The sequence below is a fragment of the Diceros bicornis genome, chromosome 18 (assembly GCF_020826845.1).
Source record: "Diceros bicornis minor isolate mBicDic1 chromosome 18, mDicBic1.mat.cur, whole genome shotgun sequence".
Taxonomy (NCBI): Eukaryota; Metazoa; Chordata; class Mammalia; order Perissodactyla; family Rhinocerotidae; genus Diceros; species Diceros bicornis.
The window spans coordinates 11,852,769-11,869,986 of record NC_080757.1 but is presented as its reverse complement, the minus strand read 5'-3'; the positions used below and the strand labels follow the sequence as shown (position 1 = coordinate 11,869,986).

The 17,218-nt window shown below is 42.5% G+C and overlaps 1 protein-coding gene across 8 annotated transcripts; it reads left to right on the top strand.

Annotated features, from left to right (window-relative positions):
• The first annotated feature begins 1,081 nt into the window (after positions 1–1,081).
• ZNF594 (zinc finger protein 594) lies at positions 1,082–16,288 on the top strand. 8 transcript variants are annotated; one of them, XM_058559981.1, is made up of 5 exons: positions 1,082–1,185; positions 2,484–3,341; positions 4,497–4,566; positions 5,689–5,812; positions 11,305–16,288. In XM_058559981.1, the coding sequence occupies exons 4-5, from the start codon at positions 5,698–5,700 to the stop codon at positions 13,314–13,316; spliced, it is 2,127 nt and encodes a 708-aa protein (XP_058415964.1). In that variant the 5' UTR covers positions 1,082–1,185; positions 2,484–3,341; positions 4,497–4,566; positions 5,689–5,697; the 3' UTR covers positions 13,317–16,288. The 8 variants fall into 8 exon arrangements, with proteins under 8 accessions (XP_058415964.1, XP_058415968.1, XP_058415967.1 ...); XM_058559984.1 differs by lacking the exon at positions 1,082–1,185 and having other exon boundaries at positions 2,351–2,675; positions 3,240–3,341; XM_058559982.1 differs by lacking the exon at positions 1,082–1,185 and having other exon boundaries at positions 2,351–2,675; positions 3,053–3,341.
• Positions 16,289–17,218: the final 930 nt, after the last annotated feature.

The following is a 17,218-nucleotide window of genomic DNA, read 5'->3' as shown; positions in this document are numbered from 1 at the left end:
CCAGAAAGAAGAGCTCTTTGTTCTTAAAAAAAAAAAAAAAAAAAAAAGGCTAAAAAGCCAAAATAAACCACTCTTAACATGACTTTACATTTCTCAACAAAAATGTAGCTACTGTCCTTCCCTGGACCCTCGATTTTCATTCCTCTGGCTTAAGCAGTTCTTGGTTCTTAAACCAAAAAAAAAAAAAAAGAAAAGAAAAGAAAGAACCACCTTTATTTTGTTATTTTAAAAGTAATATAAGAAATACAAGAAAATATTCATGGGTACAACTTTTCTGAGAAACGAAGAGTAAATAGAGAGAGGACTAGCCCTATCAGATTTTAAAACATATTTAAAAGTTCACAATAGTAATTATAACTGTTTATTATCAAAGAAGAGACAAATAGATAAGTGGATAGAAACATACAATACATATGTAAACTTAATGATAAAGACAGCATTTAAAAACAGTAAGGAAAAGAAAGATGGCCCATTAAATGGGACTCAGAGAGGTTAAGTAACTTGCCCAGTCACACAGCCCGTAAGCGGTGGGTCAGCGATTCTGACTTTGAGCGTCTGACTTTCTCACTTTAGAACTTGCCCTTTTAAACATTACGCTATCCTTGTTTCTCTCTGTATCGCCAAGCCTTTGACAGGGCACTGCAAATAGAAGGCATCAATGAATGAGACCACAAAGCCCTACAGGGGAAAAAAAGAGAAAGATTAAAAAGTCAGAACAAAAATGTAAAATCATTTGACGAGGTCGCCCACACGGACCAACAGGCCACAACCCGGCCTTAGGCAAGTCTAGTCCCCCCGGAGGCCTCCGCGTCTCGGTGGTAGCCTCGCTCACGCAGCGCTGCGCCGCAGGTGCACCAAGCTGCGCGGCGCGGCACCCTCGGGCAGTCGACTCACGCGAGACCGAGGGACGGCGCAGCCGGCCGAGTCTGCGCAGGGCAGAGACCTGAGCCGGTGGGAGGCGGCCTGGGCGCGCGCGCGGATTGGAAGGCTCAGCCGGGGTCCGGCGGCGGGGCGGGGCGGGGCGGTGGCGGGGGTATGGCGGGTTTGGGAAGCAGGCCGGAAGTGGCTGCCGGCCGCGGGCGCGGTGTCCGAGGTGGTGGCGCCGCGCGCGAATGAGGAGCAGGCTGCGCGATGGCGGCCGTGGAGGGGTCCCCGGTCGAGCGGGAGGCTGGGGGTGGCCTGGAGGTGAGACCCCGCTGCGTTCGCAGAGCTGGGGGCCCCGACGCCTGAGTCCCTCAGGGAAGCGGGGTGGCGAGCAGATCTTCGGAGGCAGGCCCCCGACCCCTCATTTCTCTGAGTGGGGGCAGGCTGGGGCCTCGGGGACGAAGGCGCATGGTGCGCGGGGCCGGGCTTTCTGTGCCTTTGGCCCTCTTTTGGGTCTCGGCGTACCCCTCCCACGACCCTCCCGCTGCCGCGTCCCCAAGCCTTGTCTGCTCCAGTTCCCTCCTTGGGTACCGCAAACTGCATCTCCCCCAGGCCCAGAATCGACCCTCAGGCATAAATGGACCCTATTCCCTGACCGCCGCTGCCCCAGGCGCGTTTGTAGATGTAACTTGAAGTGTAAGATCTGGTTTCCATGCTCCAGGAGTTAGTGACAGCCGGTGGGGGAGACTAGACCGAACCACAGGAATGAACTGTATGGTTCAGGCATGTTCTAATACTTGATCTAAAATATTTGGACTGTTGGAGTTCAGAGGAGGGAGAGATTTAGGCTCGTCTCTTTTTGTAAAGGTCCGCCTGCCATGTCGTTTTAGGAGTAACTTCAAAAGTCATTTCCTTTGGGAAGCCTTCGAGGATCGCCACCTCCCTACCTCCATCTTTAAGCGTTTCATCTTTTTTAGCTTATTTAGCTAGTGCTTATTTAGTATCTAATTCATAAGCACTTATTACCTTGTTGTGTGTGTGTGTGTCTGTCTTCCAGGGACTCTAGGCAGGGACTCTGTCTTTGTTTAGCATCACCTAATGCATGCACATGAATATGAATTTAAAAGGATGGAAATGGTTAGAGGTACTAACTGAGGTGAGAAGTATTTGTGTAAGTCAGGGGTTGAAAATGATCCCCCTTGGGCCAGATTGGGCTGTAGACACATTCTTGGCTTATGCTGTTTGTTTTTATTTGAATTAATGGCCAACATTTTCAAATCAGGAAATTTCTTTCACATCCACTCACACAAAATCTAGATTTTCAGCATCTCTTCAAAAATCAGATGATGTGGCCAAACGGGGCCCACATGCCTGCATGGTGCAATTAGCAGGAGAGTAGCAGCCCACTTTAGACTCAGCATAAAATTTCCAGATCCTCAGTCCCAACTATTCTTAGTTGTCTCCGTGACACTGAAACAAAGTGACACTGAAACAAAGTATCGGTTGTCATTTATCACCTAGTTTGCTTCACTCCTGATTAACTGCCTGGGCTCTTGCAGCCATTTGAGTTCTTTTTTTTTTTTTTTTAATGCTTTTGTGTCTTTGTTTGTTTTTTGCAGGGAAAGATTCACCCTGAGCTAACATGTGTTGCCAATCTTCCTCTTTTTTTCCCTCCCCAAAGCCCCTGTGCATGGTTGTATATCCTAGTTGTAGGTCCTTCTAGTTCTATGTGAGTGGCCGCCACAGCATGGCAAGTGACAGACAGGTGGTGTGGTTCTGCGACCGGGAAGCGAATCCGGCCCCCTGAACCGGTGAGAGTGCTGAACTTTAACCACTAGGCCATCAGAGCTGGCTTGCCATTTGACTTCTTGATTCCAGATTAGATGGAGGAAAGCCGGAAGACCACACAGGAGAGTCATGGGCAAAGGGACAGAATGGAGAGAAGCACAGTAGATGGGAAAGTTAGGGAGGATACAAGAGCATAGGTTTGCTCTTAGGTGAATCATCGAGTAGTGCTATTGTCATGGGTTGAATTGTGTCCCCCCAAAAAGATAGATTGAGGTCCTAATCCCTAGTACCTCAAGATATGACCTTATCTGCAAACAGGGTCAGATATAATTAGTTAAGATGAAGTCATCCTGGAGTAGAGTGGGCCCTAATTCAATATGACTGGTGTCCTTATAAGAAGATGGTCATATGAAGACACAGACACAGGGAGAATATCATGTGAAGATGGGGGCAGAGATTGGAGTGATGCATCTACAAAGCAAGGAACACAAGGATTGCCAGCTCTCACCAGAAGCTAGGAGAGAGGCGTGGAAGTTTTCCTTTAGAGCCTGCAGAAGGAAGCAACCCTGCCAATACCTTCATTTCAGACTTCTAGCCTCCGGACCTGTAAGAGAATAAATTTCTGTGGTTTTAAGCCACCCAATTTGTGGTACTTTGTGACAGCAGCCCTGGGATACTAAGGCAGCTCTGTAAGTCAAAAAGAAGCTATTATTTCCATTAATAGGTGATAGAAAATTCATGGTAAACTTTTGATCATTGGTGTCAGTGAAAGCAGTGTTTTAGAAAATGATTTCGTATGACAGTGTATCAGCATGGATTGGAGCCAGAAAGCATATTTAGAGATTTTACAGGAATCTAAGGATGAGATGAGAAGGTGCTGGATTAAGATGGGGTTGGAGCAGTTTGCAGAGTGAGGTAGTTGGTATAGATAGAGGGATAGAGAGGGAGGAATTCAAGATGACTAGAGCAGGGCTTCTCAAATTGTAGCATACCTGAGAGTCACCTGGGGAGCTTGGGAAGCACAGTTGCCGGGCCCCTTCCCCACAGGCTCTGACTCACTAAGGGCAGAAATGGGTAGTAAGAAGGGGATAAGGTTAGGAGCAAAAATGATGAGTTCATTTTTATTCATTTGATTCGTCTTGACTGTCAGCAAGACGTTGAACCAAAGATGCATTGTGAACGTAGACTAAAATGTGGGTGAAGAATAGGAGTTTTAGATTTATGATTCATTCCAGACAAAGGTGATAATTGAAGCCAGAGGTGATATGGTCATTGAGATGTTGAATATAAAGAGAGGACTGGGGGCTGAACCTTAGTAACGTTTAATAGGAGGCGAAAGCTGAAAAGGTCGATAAAGAAGTGGAGTGATTGGAATATCATGCATTAAAGAAGCCAAGGGAGAAGAGAGTTTCAGGGATTATTTAGTCAAGGAAAGAGGGAAGAGAGTTAACCTACTATTCATTTATTCAACAATTTTTTATTGAGTGCCCACTGTGTTCCAGCTACTGTTCCAATTACTGAGCAAAACAGACAAAGACCCCCACGCCCATGGGGCTTACATTCTAGAGATGCTTGCACTGTAGTAGTGTGTGTCTTTCTATATATGGGGGTGGGGGGGTTGATCTGTACAATGACACTTTGGAATAAGTGGTATTATTTCTGTTTTGCATTTGAGGAAAAGGTGGTTGAGGGAGATTGAGAAGCCAAGATTCTAACTTGGTCCTGCTTGTTTCCAAAGCCCGTGTTCTGTTCAGGCCTCCAAGCTGTCTCCAACCTGTATCACCAGTGTCACTTTTCTGCTTTCGTTACTGCTGATGATTCCAAAATCTGTGTCTCCATTCTAGATTTTCCTCCTGGGTTCCTGACCCGTTGATCCATTGGCTTCCTGGACATTTCCTCCTGGATACCCCACAGGTACCTCACATATAACGTGTCTGAAATGGAATTCACCACTGCCTTTCCCTCACCCCCACTCTTTCACTACAACTACCCAACTTGGGCAGTTGATCAAGTTAGAAACTTGGATGTCATCCATAATGCCTTCTCTTTTCCTCACCCCCCCCCCAAGTAGGGTAGCACCAATTCTGCCTGTTTTTGCTTCTTCAATATATTGACTCAATCCACTTCTCTGCCAGTAGCTCATTTAGGCCCTCGCTGTCTCCAACACAGACTACTGCTATAGTGTCCTAACTGATATCCCAGCCTTCAGCCGTGCACCCTCCAGTCCATTCTCTATAAAGCAAGAACAGTCTTTTTAAAAGATAAATCTAATTATGTCGTTCTGCTTTGACCCCTTCAGTGGCTCCCATTGCCTTCGGGAGATAGTCCAAGCTTCTTAGCTGGTATACAAGGCCTCCATGATTCGACCAGTACTTCACCAGCCTCATCTTTTACTGTCTTGTACTCTGGGCTCCGTCATTTGGTGCATGCGTGAACGCGTCATAGCTTCTCTCACCTCCTGGCTCTGTACATATGATAGCCTCGGTCTGAAAGCCCTTCCTTTTTCTTTTCGTCTAGTTATCTCAAATTGTCTTTCAGGCCTCACCTTAGAAGTACCTCCTTCAGGAAGTTTCCTCACCCGTCTCCCAAGGTTGTGCTCTGCCTGTGCGGTCCCACAGTACCCCATGCTTGCCCTTCTTGTGCGCTAATTAACCCATTTAATTGACATTGTCTGTAGCGGCCACCACAGGCTCCTCAAGGACAGGGACTCTGCCCTCCTCATGGTTGTATTCTAACCACCTAGCACGGTGCTGAGCCCATAGCAGGGCTCCGTTACAGAGCAAATAAATGCTAGAGAATGTAAGAAATACAGTAAAGATGAAGAGTCATTGAAAAGACAGGGCAATGTGAGATGATTTTTACCGCACGGTCTCACACGTTTTTAAAGCAAGGGGCAAGATTATCTCCTGAGACCCAGGGTAATGCGGGAAGTGGTAGAGATTTAAAAAGAGAAGGCAAGGTATGGAGTAGGCAAGGTATGGGTATCTGCTACTGACTCTTTATTAGGTAGTTATTGAGCAGGAGCTTCTATTTCAGGAATTCAAGATGCTGCAGGATGTGGCTGTGAATGAATCACAGAGGGATGCTGGGCACTGGGTCTGCACCCAGTGGAGTCTCTGCAAGGAAGAGATGCTAGAGGAGACAGAGCTGGTCTCACTGGGTAAGGGCTCTCTCCTCTAACTTAGAATCCATACACTCTTGAGTTCTCCTTGAAAAACAAAAACCAAGAAAAGTTTTTAAAGAGCTCAGTGGAATTGGAGGATTAAGGATTCCCGTGGCTTTGACTCTTGGAGGCAGGATGCTTCTGCTCATTGTTGAAGGATGTCTGGGCTAATCTGTGGACTTGGGAATCAACAGTTCCTCGACTCTCCCTGAGCTTGCACTATCTCTGTCTCTCTAGTCCTGTTGGAAATCAGTAGCTAACCAAAAGTCAACTCATCTTCAGATCTTCAAAACCTACCCTCAGAAGCTCCTCTTCCTCCTCTGACCTCTGTTTTCATAAACAGCGCCATATCCCACCCATTGCCCAAGTCAGAAAACTGAAAGTCACTCTTGACTCTTTTCTTCCCCCACATCAGTCACCATGTTCTATGTGGGTTTTCCCATAGTAGACAGTGCTTACCTTATGGAGCGCTGGTCACATTATCTTGTTATTATCCATTTACACATTTATCTCCCCACCATTAAACTGTAGGTTCCTTGAGGCCAGGGACCATATCTTATGTTCACTTTTGTATTCGCAATACCTAGTACAATGTCTGGAGTGTAGTGGGTGCTCAGTTAATGTGTGTTAGGTAAACAAATCAGTGGATGAGGTGAAACACTGATGCCCATTTCCCAGAAACTATGAGTGCAGCTGGATTGGACTGTAGAGGAGAACTCATCTCTGATCAAACCTGTGTCTGTACCCTTCTGCTCCGGACATCCTCTAAGGGGAAGATTTCCTTCAATTACTCCCTATTCCTTTCACCTATGGAATTGGATGAGAAATTTGAGCAGTGTGGCCACCCATCTCTGCAGAGAGAGCTATGCGGGGCTGAGGACGGGGTACTTCACCACACCCATGCCGGTGGCAAAGGCTGATCCTAATGATTCTTATAGAGAGGAGTCCTTTTATCACTATTTCCAAACAATTTTTTGTTTCCCCTTTCTATGCCCCTTGTTACTTTTCTTGCATGGTATTCAGTTTGTTCTAGATCTAAAATGAAATGATACGGGCCGGCCCCGTGTCTTAGCGGTTAAGTGCGTGCGCTCTGCTGCTGGCGGCCTAGGTTCGGATCCCGGGCACGCACCGACGCATTGCTTCTCGGGCCATGCTGAGGCCACGTCCCACATACAGCAACTAGGAGGATGTGCAGCGATGATATACAATATCTACTGGGGCTTTGGGGGAAAACAAAATAAATAAATAAATAAAATTAAAAAAATAAATAAATAAAATGAAATGATACTATGTATCCATATCAGTCAGGATCCAGTCAGAAGATAAAAACTATACCAGTAATTTAAACAAGGGACATTTGCTATACAGAATCTTTAACTAGTGAAAGGTAGCTAACTACTGAAAGGCTTAAAAGAGAACTCTAAGGAATATAGAAATAGATAATGCAGGAAGCAGCCTTACAGCTAGGACTAAGAGAAAGAACCAAGAATTTAGAACAGGACTCCCCCACCCCAAAGCTGAGATTCAGACTTTTTTGGAAAGGTTGTGGCTGCCAAAGGAACAACAACCTGCTGGTGGTGAAGAAACTTGTCAGAGGGCATAGGCCAGAGCTGGTCTGTAAGCATGGCCTGCCCAGTAGCAGAGAAATTTACTGAAAGGTGTAGGCAGGTGGGAGGTAGTCCATAGGAAAGGCCTGATGAGTGGTAGAAAAACTCACTGGAGGGTATGGGCGGGCCAGAGCTGGTCCACCAGAAGACATCAAGCCTACCAGATGATTTGGTGGCCCCACCAAAAAACAAAACACTCAGGCACCAGAAGAAAAATCCCTTTCTTTGTGTGGCTTATGGTGTTCCTGTAGCGCCCTCTATTGACAAAGCTAGCTGACTAAGGAGAAATGTTTCAAGGTCCAGCTCCAATATCCCAAGTAGGGCAAAGAAGACAAAAAGGGCATGTATAGTATGATCCCATTTTTGTATCAGAAAAAACATATGCCAGAAATAAGACTGGGAGAACAACAAAGCATTGGCAGTGGCCGTCTTTGGGTGGCAGGATCGCGGGATGATGAGTACTTATTTTCTTCTCTGTGCTTTTCTCTGTTCTTGATTTTCCTATAAAAAGCATATAGTATTTTTGTGATTAACAAAAATGTTATGGAAAAAGTGTTTCTAATTTTAAAAGCTACTTCCTCTAAAATTATGAAAAAATAATTATGAAACACATTAAGGGTTTGGAGTCCTTTTTTTAAATTATACATTTCTACTTTAGATTAAGGTATCTATTGATTCCCTGTCACGAAAGATAGGTAAATTAGCACAGTTTATACTTACTCCCAACACCTCTCTTCCTCATAGTGCAATTTTTATAAATATAGTTATTTTTACATTGTCATGGTTTAAAGCATTTACTTTCTATTCTACAAAAGTAATTTCCAATTGTTTAATCTCGGTTCTACATTTAAATTGATTCGATGCTCACCATCCATTCTTTTGCAGTGTCCTCTCAGTTCCTGAATGTTTATTTTAATTCATTTCTTCATCAGCTATATCTCACTGTCCAGTAGTTCTTTTCAGAAAGGGCTTCTGGGTGCCGTATTCTCTGAGTTTTTACCTACTTAAGAATGTTTGCCTTTTGCTTTTGAGATGAGAGCACACTTTACTGGGTAAAAAATGATCGGATCGCATTTTGTTTCTTTTCAGAACTTTGTAGGCATCACTCTATTCTGGCATGAAGTGTGCCTGTGGAGAAGTGTAAAGTCGACCTGAAGTTCTCTCTTGCACATTACTTGTTTCTCTGCCTAGATGCCCATTTGTTCAGTTCCTGAAATTTAGTTACTTCACCAGGACATATCTTGGTGTTGACTGTTCTATATCAACTTTTTGTGGACTACAGTGTACCCTGCCAATAGTCAAGTCTTTATTTCAACAACATTTTCTACTGTTATATATTTGAATGTTTTTTTCCTTCTGTTCGTTCTTTTCTCTTCTTTAGGAACATTAGTTATATGTATTTGAATATCTTTCTATTGTTGCTGGTCTTCTCTATAATGATAGTTTTATCCATCTCATTCTGTGTGATTTCTCCAGGCCTCATCATGCCTCTGATTATTTTTGTTGTTTCTTAGGTCAATTTCATCTACATTATGCTTTTAGTTTTCCCTTCCGTTTCTTTCCTCAGCTCTGCCAAATTACTTCTTACTTCTTTTTACTGTTTTATAACCTTTTTATTGTTTTATAATCTATTTTGAACCCTTGTATCTCATCTTTGAGTTTTTATTTAAAGAGTGATTTTGTCTATAATTTCTTTGAGATGATGGAGAACTCTGCTCAATGCTTCCTATTAATTCTTTTGGTATTCCTCTTGGATGTATGCTCCTCATCCCTCTGTTACTCATGTTTCTTCCTTTCCTAAAACAACAAGCTATTTTCAGGCACACATCCTACAAAGTTACCTTAGCACTACTCAGCAGTGACTGGAGCAGGCTCTCTATTAAAGAGTCTGTGGGAAGAGGCAGATGGAAGTGAGCTGGGGCTCTTCACAGCCTTCATACAGATTTGCTGCCACAAACACCGTTTCATCAGTCTACAGGCTTGTCTCCCTTCAGGTTTCCAGAGATCGAGATGGTACAAGAAGCCCTTTAGATCACAGGTTTTTTGACAGTCACACTATCTGCTCCCCCTTCACCTTGTGTCACCTCTGTCAGCGTTCCTTAGCTAGAACTAGTGGAAGATAATAGAAATGACCTTCCAGCATGGTTTCTTCTTTAGCATCTTCTCCCCTGCCACTCTGATATGTCAAACAAGATCTCTACAGGGACAGTCCCCACTTTCTCTGTGCCACCCCTCCCCACCACGCCTCTGGATCACTTCACTCTAATCACAAGACCACTGAATATGCCGTTCAGGCATATGATACTGGAGAGATGTCTGTATATGGCCCTCTTTTTGAAGATGGAGTTTACCTCCTTTGTCATACTTTTAATTGTTTTCAGTGGGTTTTGAGAAATGCCTTTACCATATTTTAATAATCTGTTTCTGAATTTTGAACAATATATATCAAACAAACGCAAAAAAAGCACTTTAAGAGAAAACTAGGACAAAACCAATTCTTTCTGGTATTTTATTTGAATGTTATTTAAATGAAATCCAGCCTGGATTTGTGCTAGGGAAACATTATTTAATGAAGATTCTTGGACTTAAAGGGTAAAGATTAATAATAATAATAGTAATAATAACAGCAGCTGACACTTATATAGTGCTTGTAAACGCCAAGCATTGTTGTAAATATTTTGCATATATTTACATATATTTAATTCTCATAACAACTCTGTGAGGTAAATCCTATTATCTCCATTTTAGAGATGAGGAAGCTGAGGCACAGAGAGCTCCAGTGACTTGTCAAAGGTCACACAGTCACTAAGTGATAGAAACAGGATTCAAACCAGGCAGTTTGATTAGGAGTCCACGCTCTTAATCACTTTGCTGTGTTGCCTCTTACTCATTGCAAAAAGATTAATGACTGGAGAGGGCTAGCCACTTGACCAGGGTCAAGGTGAAATGACTCTCTCAAGGAACTCAGAAATGTGTTTCTGTGACTGGGCAAAGTCAGGGATTTGATGGACACTCAAGAGCAATGAGCTCATTTGTCTTCCAATTGCGGGAAGACACCAAATTGCCATACAAAAGGACTCAGTTCCACCAGAATACCAAAAACAAAAATGTCAGGCTTGAGAAAGGGAGAATTGAATTCTATTAAAATGACACCCAAACATTTTTATTCTAGGGCATAGTTTCAGATTTGTTTAACTGTCATGGTATATTGGGAGGAATGAGTTATTAGTTTATTGCTCCTCAACTTCAAATCTACCCTACTTTGTTTTGCTTGTGTTATTGGATCTGGACCATTTCTCCTTTGCCAGGTGACACAAGATTTAGATTTTGTCAATAGAGGATGCTGGAGGGACAATGCAAGGCCATAGGAAAAAGGAACTTCTCTTCTTGGTGCTGGGATGCTGTTATTTTATTTTATTTAGTTAGTTATTTTATTTTATTTTTATTTAATTTTATTTTTATTTATTGGTGTGGCTGCCAGCAGATCAACTTGTGGGAGGCTGATGGCACTCACCTTAGTAGGCTGCCTCCTATGAACCTGTTTTGGCCCAGCCACAGGGTCCAGCAAGTTCCTACCCCATCAGACAGGCCACTTCCTGTGGACCAGCTTCAGACTGCCCACCTCCTCCAGTGAATTTTTCTACCACCCTGTAGGCCACTCCCACACACCAGCTCCAGCCTGCACCCTGGCAAGTTTCTTCTCCACCAATAGGGTGTGTGTTCCTGTGGTAGCCACAATCTCTCAAAAAAGTCTGAATCTCAGCCCTGGCAGGTAAGAATCCTCTTCTTAGTTCTTTGTTCCTCCCTCTTAGACTTCCCAGGATAGTTAAGAGGTGATACTTGTAATTTAGGAATTATAGAATGGTCTGCTTATCATTTCAGATTCTGAGACAAGGAATAAGATGAAGGATTGGAAGTCAAAGATGGAAATTTCTGAAGAAAAAGAGTCAGCAAAGGCTGAATCAGAAAGACTCCAAAGACAGATCTCTGAGGAATGTGGGTTAGTTGAAACTGGTGATCCTGAGGACAGATTATTGAGGCATTGGGTAAGCCCCTTAGAAGATGCAGTGAGACATCCTCTTTCCCAAGAGAGAGGCATCAGGGAAGTGAATCTCATCCCTAAGACAGCCATTATAGGAGAGAGAGGCCATGGATGTAATGAAAGAGAAAAAATACTTTCTGCAGGAGAAAGATCCCACAGATATGAAGACTGTGGTGAGAGCTTCAAAGAGAAGTCAGAAGTAACTGAACATCTGAAAACTGATAATATAAAGAAAACCTATGAATGTAAGGAATGTGGAAAAACTTTCAGTCGGAGCTCAAATCTGATTATACATCAGAGAATTCATACAGGAAAGAAACCATATGTATGTAATGAATGTGGGAAAGACTTTAATCAAAGTTCAAATCTTATTATACATCAGAGAATTCATACTGGAAAGAAACCTTATATATGTTGCGTATGTGGAAAAGACTTCAATCAGAGCTCTAACCTGGTTAGACATAAGAGAATTCATAGCGGCGAGAATCCCTATGAATGTAAAGAGTGTGGAAAGGCCTTCAAGGGAAGCTCAAACCTTGTCCTACACCAGAGAATTCATAGTGGAGGGAAGCCATATATATGTAATGAATGTGGCAAGGCCTTCAATCAAAGCTCAGATCTTATTATACATCACAGAATTCACACTGGAGAGAAACCTTATGAATGTTATGAATGTGGACAAACCTTCAGTCAGAGTTCACACCTTGTCACCCATCAGAGAATTCATACTGGAGAGAAACCCTTCAAATGTAGTGAATGTGAAAAGGCCTTCAGGCAGCGTTCACGCCTTACTGAACACCAGAGACTCCACAGTGGAGAGAAACCCTATGAATGTTGCCAATGTGGGAAATCCTTCAGTGGGCGCACAGCTTTTCTTAAACATCAGAGACTACATACTGGAAAGGAACTTGAATGTGAAAAAGCATGCACTTCTGACTTGGACGTTATCAGACAACAGAAAATTCATAGGGAAGAAAAACCTTATGAATGTACTGAGTGTGGAAAAACTTTCCGGGGAAGTTCAGATCTAATTCGGCACTGGATAATTCATACTGGAGAGAAACCATATGAATGTAGTGAGTGTGGGAAAGCCTTTAGCCAGAGGTCGCACCTTGTTACACATCAGAAAATTCACACTGGAGAGAAACCCTATCAGTGCAATGAATGTGGGAAAGCCTTCCGGCAGCATTCACTCCTTATTCAACATCAGAGAATCCACAGTGGTGAGAAACCCTATGAATGTAAGGAATGTGGAAAACTCTTCATCTGGCACACAGCTTTTCTCAAACATCAGAGACTGCATACTGGAGAGAAACTTGAAGGATGTAAGGAAACATTCAGCAAGGATGAGTTACTTAGAGAAGAGCAGAGAATTCACCAAGAAGAGAAAGCTTATCAGTGTAATCAGTGTGGTAGAACTTTCCGAGGCAGCTCAGACCTCGTTAGACATCAGGTAACTCATACAGGAGAGAAACCATATGAATGTAGAGAATGTGGGAAAACTTTCAACCAGAGCTCAGACCTTATGAGACATCATAGAATTCATAGTGGAGAAAAACCTTATGTATGCAATAAATGTGGGAAATCTTTTAGGGGCAGCTCAGATCTTATTAAACACCACCGTGTTCATACTGGAGAGAAACCCTATGAATGCCCTGAATGCGGGAAGGCCTTCAGTCAGAACTCACACCTTATTAATCACCAGAGAATTCACACTGGAGAGAAACCCTTTGAGTGTAGCAACTGTGGGAAGGCCTTCTGTGGGCGCACAGCTCTTCTTAAACATCAGAAACTTCATACTGGAAAGGAACTTGGGGAATGTGAGCGAGTCTTCAAACAGGACTTATTCTGATACGTAACAGAAACCTAATGAATGTAGGAAAAGCCTGATGGAGACCACATCTTATTGCACTATAGACGATTTTTATTGTTGAAAACCATTTGAAGGTAGGAGACCACTGGAAGAGTCCTGCAGGATGGGAAACATATAAGTGTAATCAAGTGGAAAAGTTCTTGGACATAATCACCTTTTTTCTGCCTCAGAGTTCACACTGGAGTATGGTCCCAAGGATATAATTACTTGAGACTGTTTTAGGGGACTTCTGTCATTAGTAAAATCATTAGAAATCACTTTGGCAATAAGCCCAAAACTAAATTCTTCATGGAAGGAGCCATTTTGATCTTGACTACTAGTCCAGTGACAAGTATAAATCTGCTTTAAGTACTTTAGGGTGATTAAATGTTTCTCTTGGATAAATTCTTCCCTATAGATATGTTTTATACATACTCCTCTTTTGTCTTCCTTATAAAAATATGCTTATGCATATGTGATAGTGCTAATTAGAATGATGCACTAATCGAGAGGAAACAAAAAGTAGTAGAAATGGCTTGACAACAGGATCTGAAGGCTAGGACACAAGAGCCAGTGAGATGTCCCCAGAGAAAGAGTAGTGACTACTAGTAGAATCAGGAGATGAAAGAGGAAGGGACAGGAGGACAGTAAGTGTTGGGCATAGGGTTAGACTGAGTGCCAGGGGATGTGAATAGGTGGAAATTAGACGAAAGCAACTACTGTGAAGGGTCAGGTGGTTTTAGGGAGAGTGGTTTTGTTTGAACCAGGGCTTTGTAATCGGGCACAGCTTATTTGAGAATTGGAGAGTCTACATGGAACTCTGAAGGGAGCTCAGTCGTCATTTCATCTGATAACTAATATTGGTAATTAGGCCCTGCCTGTCTGTGCAATCAAACTCAATCATCAAATATTTCTTGTACTCTGAGCTACTGGCAGATTGTATATCAACTTACACAAGTCATCAGATAAGAAAGTTACTAAATGGGACAATTTAAGGCAAAGAGAAGTTTAACCTCGTATTTTTCCTCAGTGGGAGTAGCTTTTGAGATGCACGGTGGGGATCAGTGGTTCTCAGCTGGGGGGACTTTGCCTCCCAGGGGATATCTGGCAATGTCCAGAGACATTTTGGTTGTCACTACTGGGAAGAAAATATTCCAAACCAGGGATGTTGCTAAATATTTTATAATACACAACACCCCCCACAACAAAGAATTATCTGGCCCCAAGTGTCAATAGTGCCATGGTTGAGAAACCCTGACCATAGATATTTAGAACACTAGTCACCTGGGGCCATTTAAGCAAGCGTGTCCGTGCGATGTGGGCAGTGGCAGTGCATCCCAAGGGGAACCAAGAGTCTAATAGAAACCTTTAGTTTGATGAACTGTTTCAAGAGAGGCAACCTGGTGTAGAGGAGGGAGCAGAGACATGGGTTTGAATCCCAGTACAACATATTGGCTTCGGGACCTGGAGCAAATTATGTAACTCCTCTGATCCTTATTTTCCCCATTAATAGAATGGTGATAGAATAATGTACCTTATGGTGTAATTGTGAGGTTTAAATGAGAAAACTGAAATTTACTGTTAACATATAAAAGGGCATCTGGAGCTTTAATTTTGTTTAAACAGAAGATGAAGTATTTACAAGCAACATATAAGATACAGTGGTGTCTTATGGCTGGTGTGAAGAATATGACCTGTTAAAGTTCAAAGCGTTAAGGGCTATGGCTTCCCCAGAGGGGCATCCTGAACAGTAGTGGGATGTCTTGAAGTAGAGAAGCCCATCCACACCATCCCTGACAGCTGGCTGCTTATGGATGATGTGTTCCCCGGGCTCCAGAAGCCTGCCTACTCCCATCACCTGCCTCAGAGGTTTAAGCTCCTCAGTAATCTCACATAAACTAATAATCTTTTTTTAATTCCCCAAAGCCCCAGTATGTAGTTGTATATTCTAGTTGTAGGTCCTCCTAGTTCTTCTATGTGAGCGGCCGCCACAGCATGGCTACTGACAGAGGAGTGGTGTCATTCCGTGCCCAGGAACCAGACCTGGGCCACCGAAACAGAGCACGCCGAACTTTAACTGCTAGGCCAACAGGGCTGGCTCCTAATAATCTTTTTACGTGAGGATATCTTTTAAATATATTTGGGAAGCCAAAGGAATTCAAAATAGCTATCAGTGATACACTTGAATTAAAAATTAAAGATACTTAAATTTTGAGTTATCCCAGATTCTAACTAATCAAAACCTTTAGCTAACTGAAACATTTTAGCATCCTATTTTTATAAAAGAGAGGAATTGGGAATTTATTCTAAACAGCCTATCTCCATCTCCTTTACATGTATTTACAGTGCTGTACAGTGAGAGCGATGTTTATAAGGATAAGCAGGATATTGAAAGAGACTCGAAGGTAATTTAATGCAGTGGTTTCCAGCTTTTTAAACATTAGGATCCTCTTTTTTACTCCGCTGTGCACTGTTTTTTAAAATCTTTTGTTTACCAAACTACATTTATTAAATAATAATTAGTTCTTTATTTTTAGCTATTCGCATACATGTATAACCACCAATCCTGCTTCTGATTGGCATAACATAACCAGACTCAGGTACTAAAATTCCGGCCCACAGCAAATAACTTAACATTTTCCTTAGTCTTTTTATTCCTTTTGTGGGCAAATACATAATTTGCCTTGAGATTTTTAAAATATTAACTATTGCTTGAAGACCCCAGACTGAAAATTAACCTTTTCATTTCATCCCTGATAGAGCTTGAATTATATTGAGTATATTGGACTTTTGAAAGCAGAGGGAGATTTTTGTTACAGAATGGAAATGCTTTCAACTGTGAATGTTGAAATAAAAGTTATGCAAGAAATACTTATTGAGTGTCTAATATGTGCCAGGGGCCACAATTAGATAGATAGGGCTAGAGAAAGACAGTCATTATTCTTCGAGGAGCTTAGAGTCCAGTAGGGGCTGAAGAAGGACAAAAGAGTTAAGCAGACAATTCATGAAATGAAGGCCCATTCAAAGCTTTAATGGGTAGAAGTGAATGTAGCAATGTCCAATTTGTAAGCCTGAATTCCGCAGAATAAGATCTACCTGTCAGAGACTGGCCTACGTTGAAACTTTGAGAAAAGAGCCTAAAGGATAAAAGTTTGCTTTCAAGAGACGTTAAATAATTAAAGAACTAAACTCCAGGAGGACCAAAGCTGACAGATTATCAGATCTCCTTGAGGAACAGGGGTGATTGGAACGTGCAGTAAGAGGTTTCTCCATATAAATATTTCAAAGGAAACAACACACTACCACCTTAAAGAGAGAGCATGTAAGTATAGTCGAGGAAAGGAATGTTACCCAATACTGCCAATTTAGTCCACTTTTCTTGATTTTTGTTGCCCTTAGAGTGAGGCCATCATCATCTCTTGCTTGTATTATTACCATAGCCTCCTAACATACCTCCCTGTTTCCATTTCTCTATAGAGCAGCCTAAATGATCTTTCTTGAGAACAAATCTGATAGTGCCACCCCTCTCTAAACTTCTACAGTGGTTTCACAGTCACCTGAGCCTGAAGTCGAGTCCTTAACGTGACAGATGTGTTCTGATCTGGCCCCATTCATCCACTCATTCAGTAAATATTTATTGAGCTTCTAATATGTATGTCAGGCACTGGCGGGTACAAAGAGGGGTGAGCAGAAGTAGACAACAGTCTCTGCCCTGCTAGAGCTTATAATAGCAGAGGAGAGATTAATTAGAATCATAAATAAATTATAACTGTCAAAATTTATGTTAGTGGAGCCATTTTAAAATGGAGTCGGAGCTGCCTTTCCAGAGAAACTGTTTTGCTGTCTTGGACCTTGGGCTGGGCCAAACCTTTGGATTGGGCTAAAATGGCAATTGTTTACCA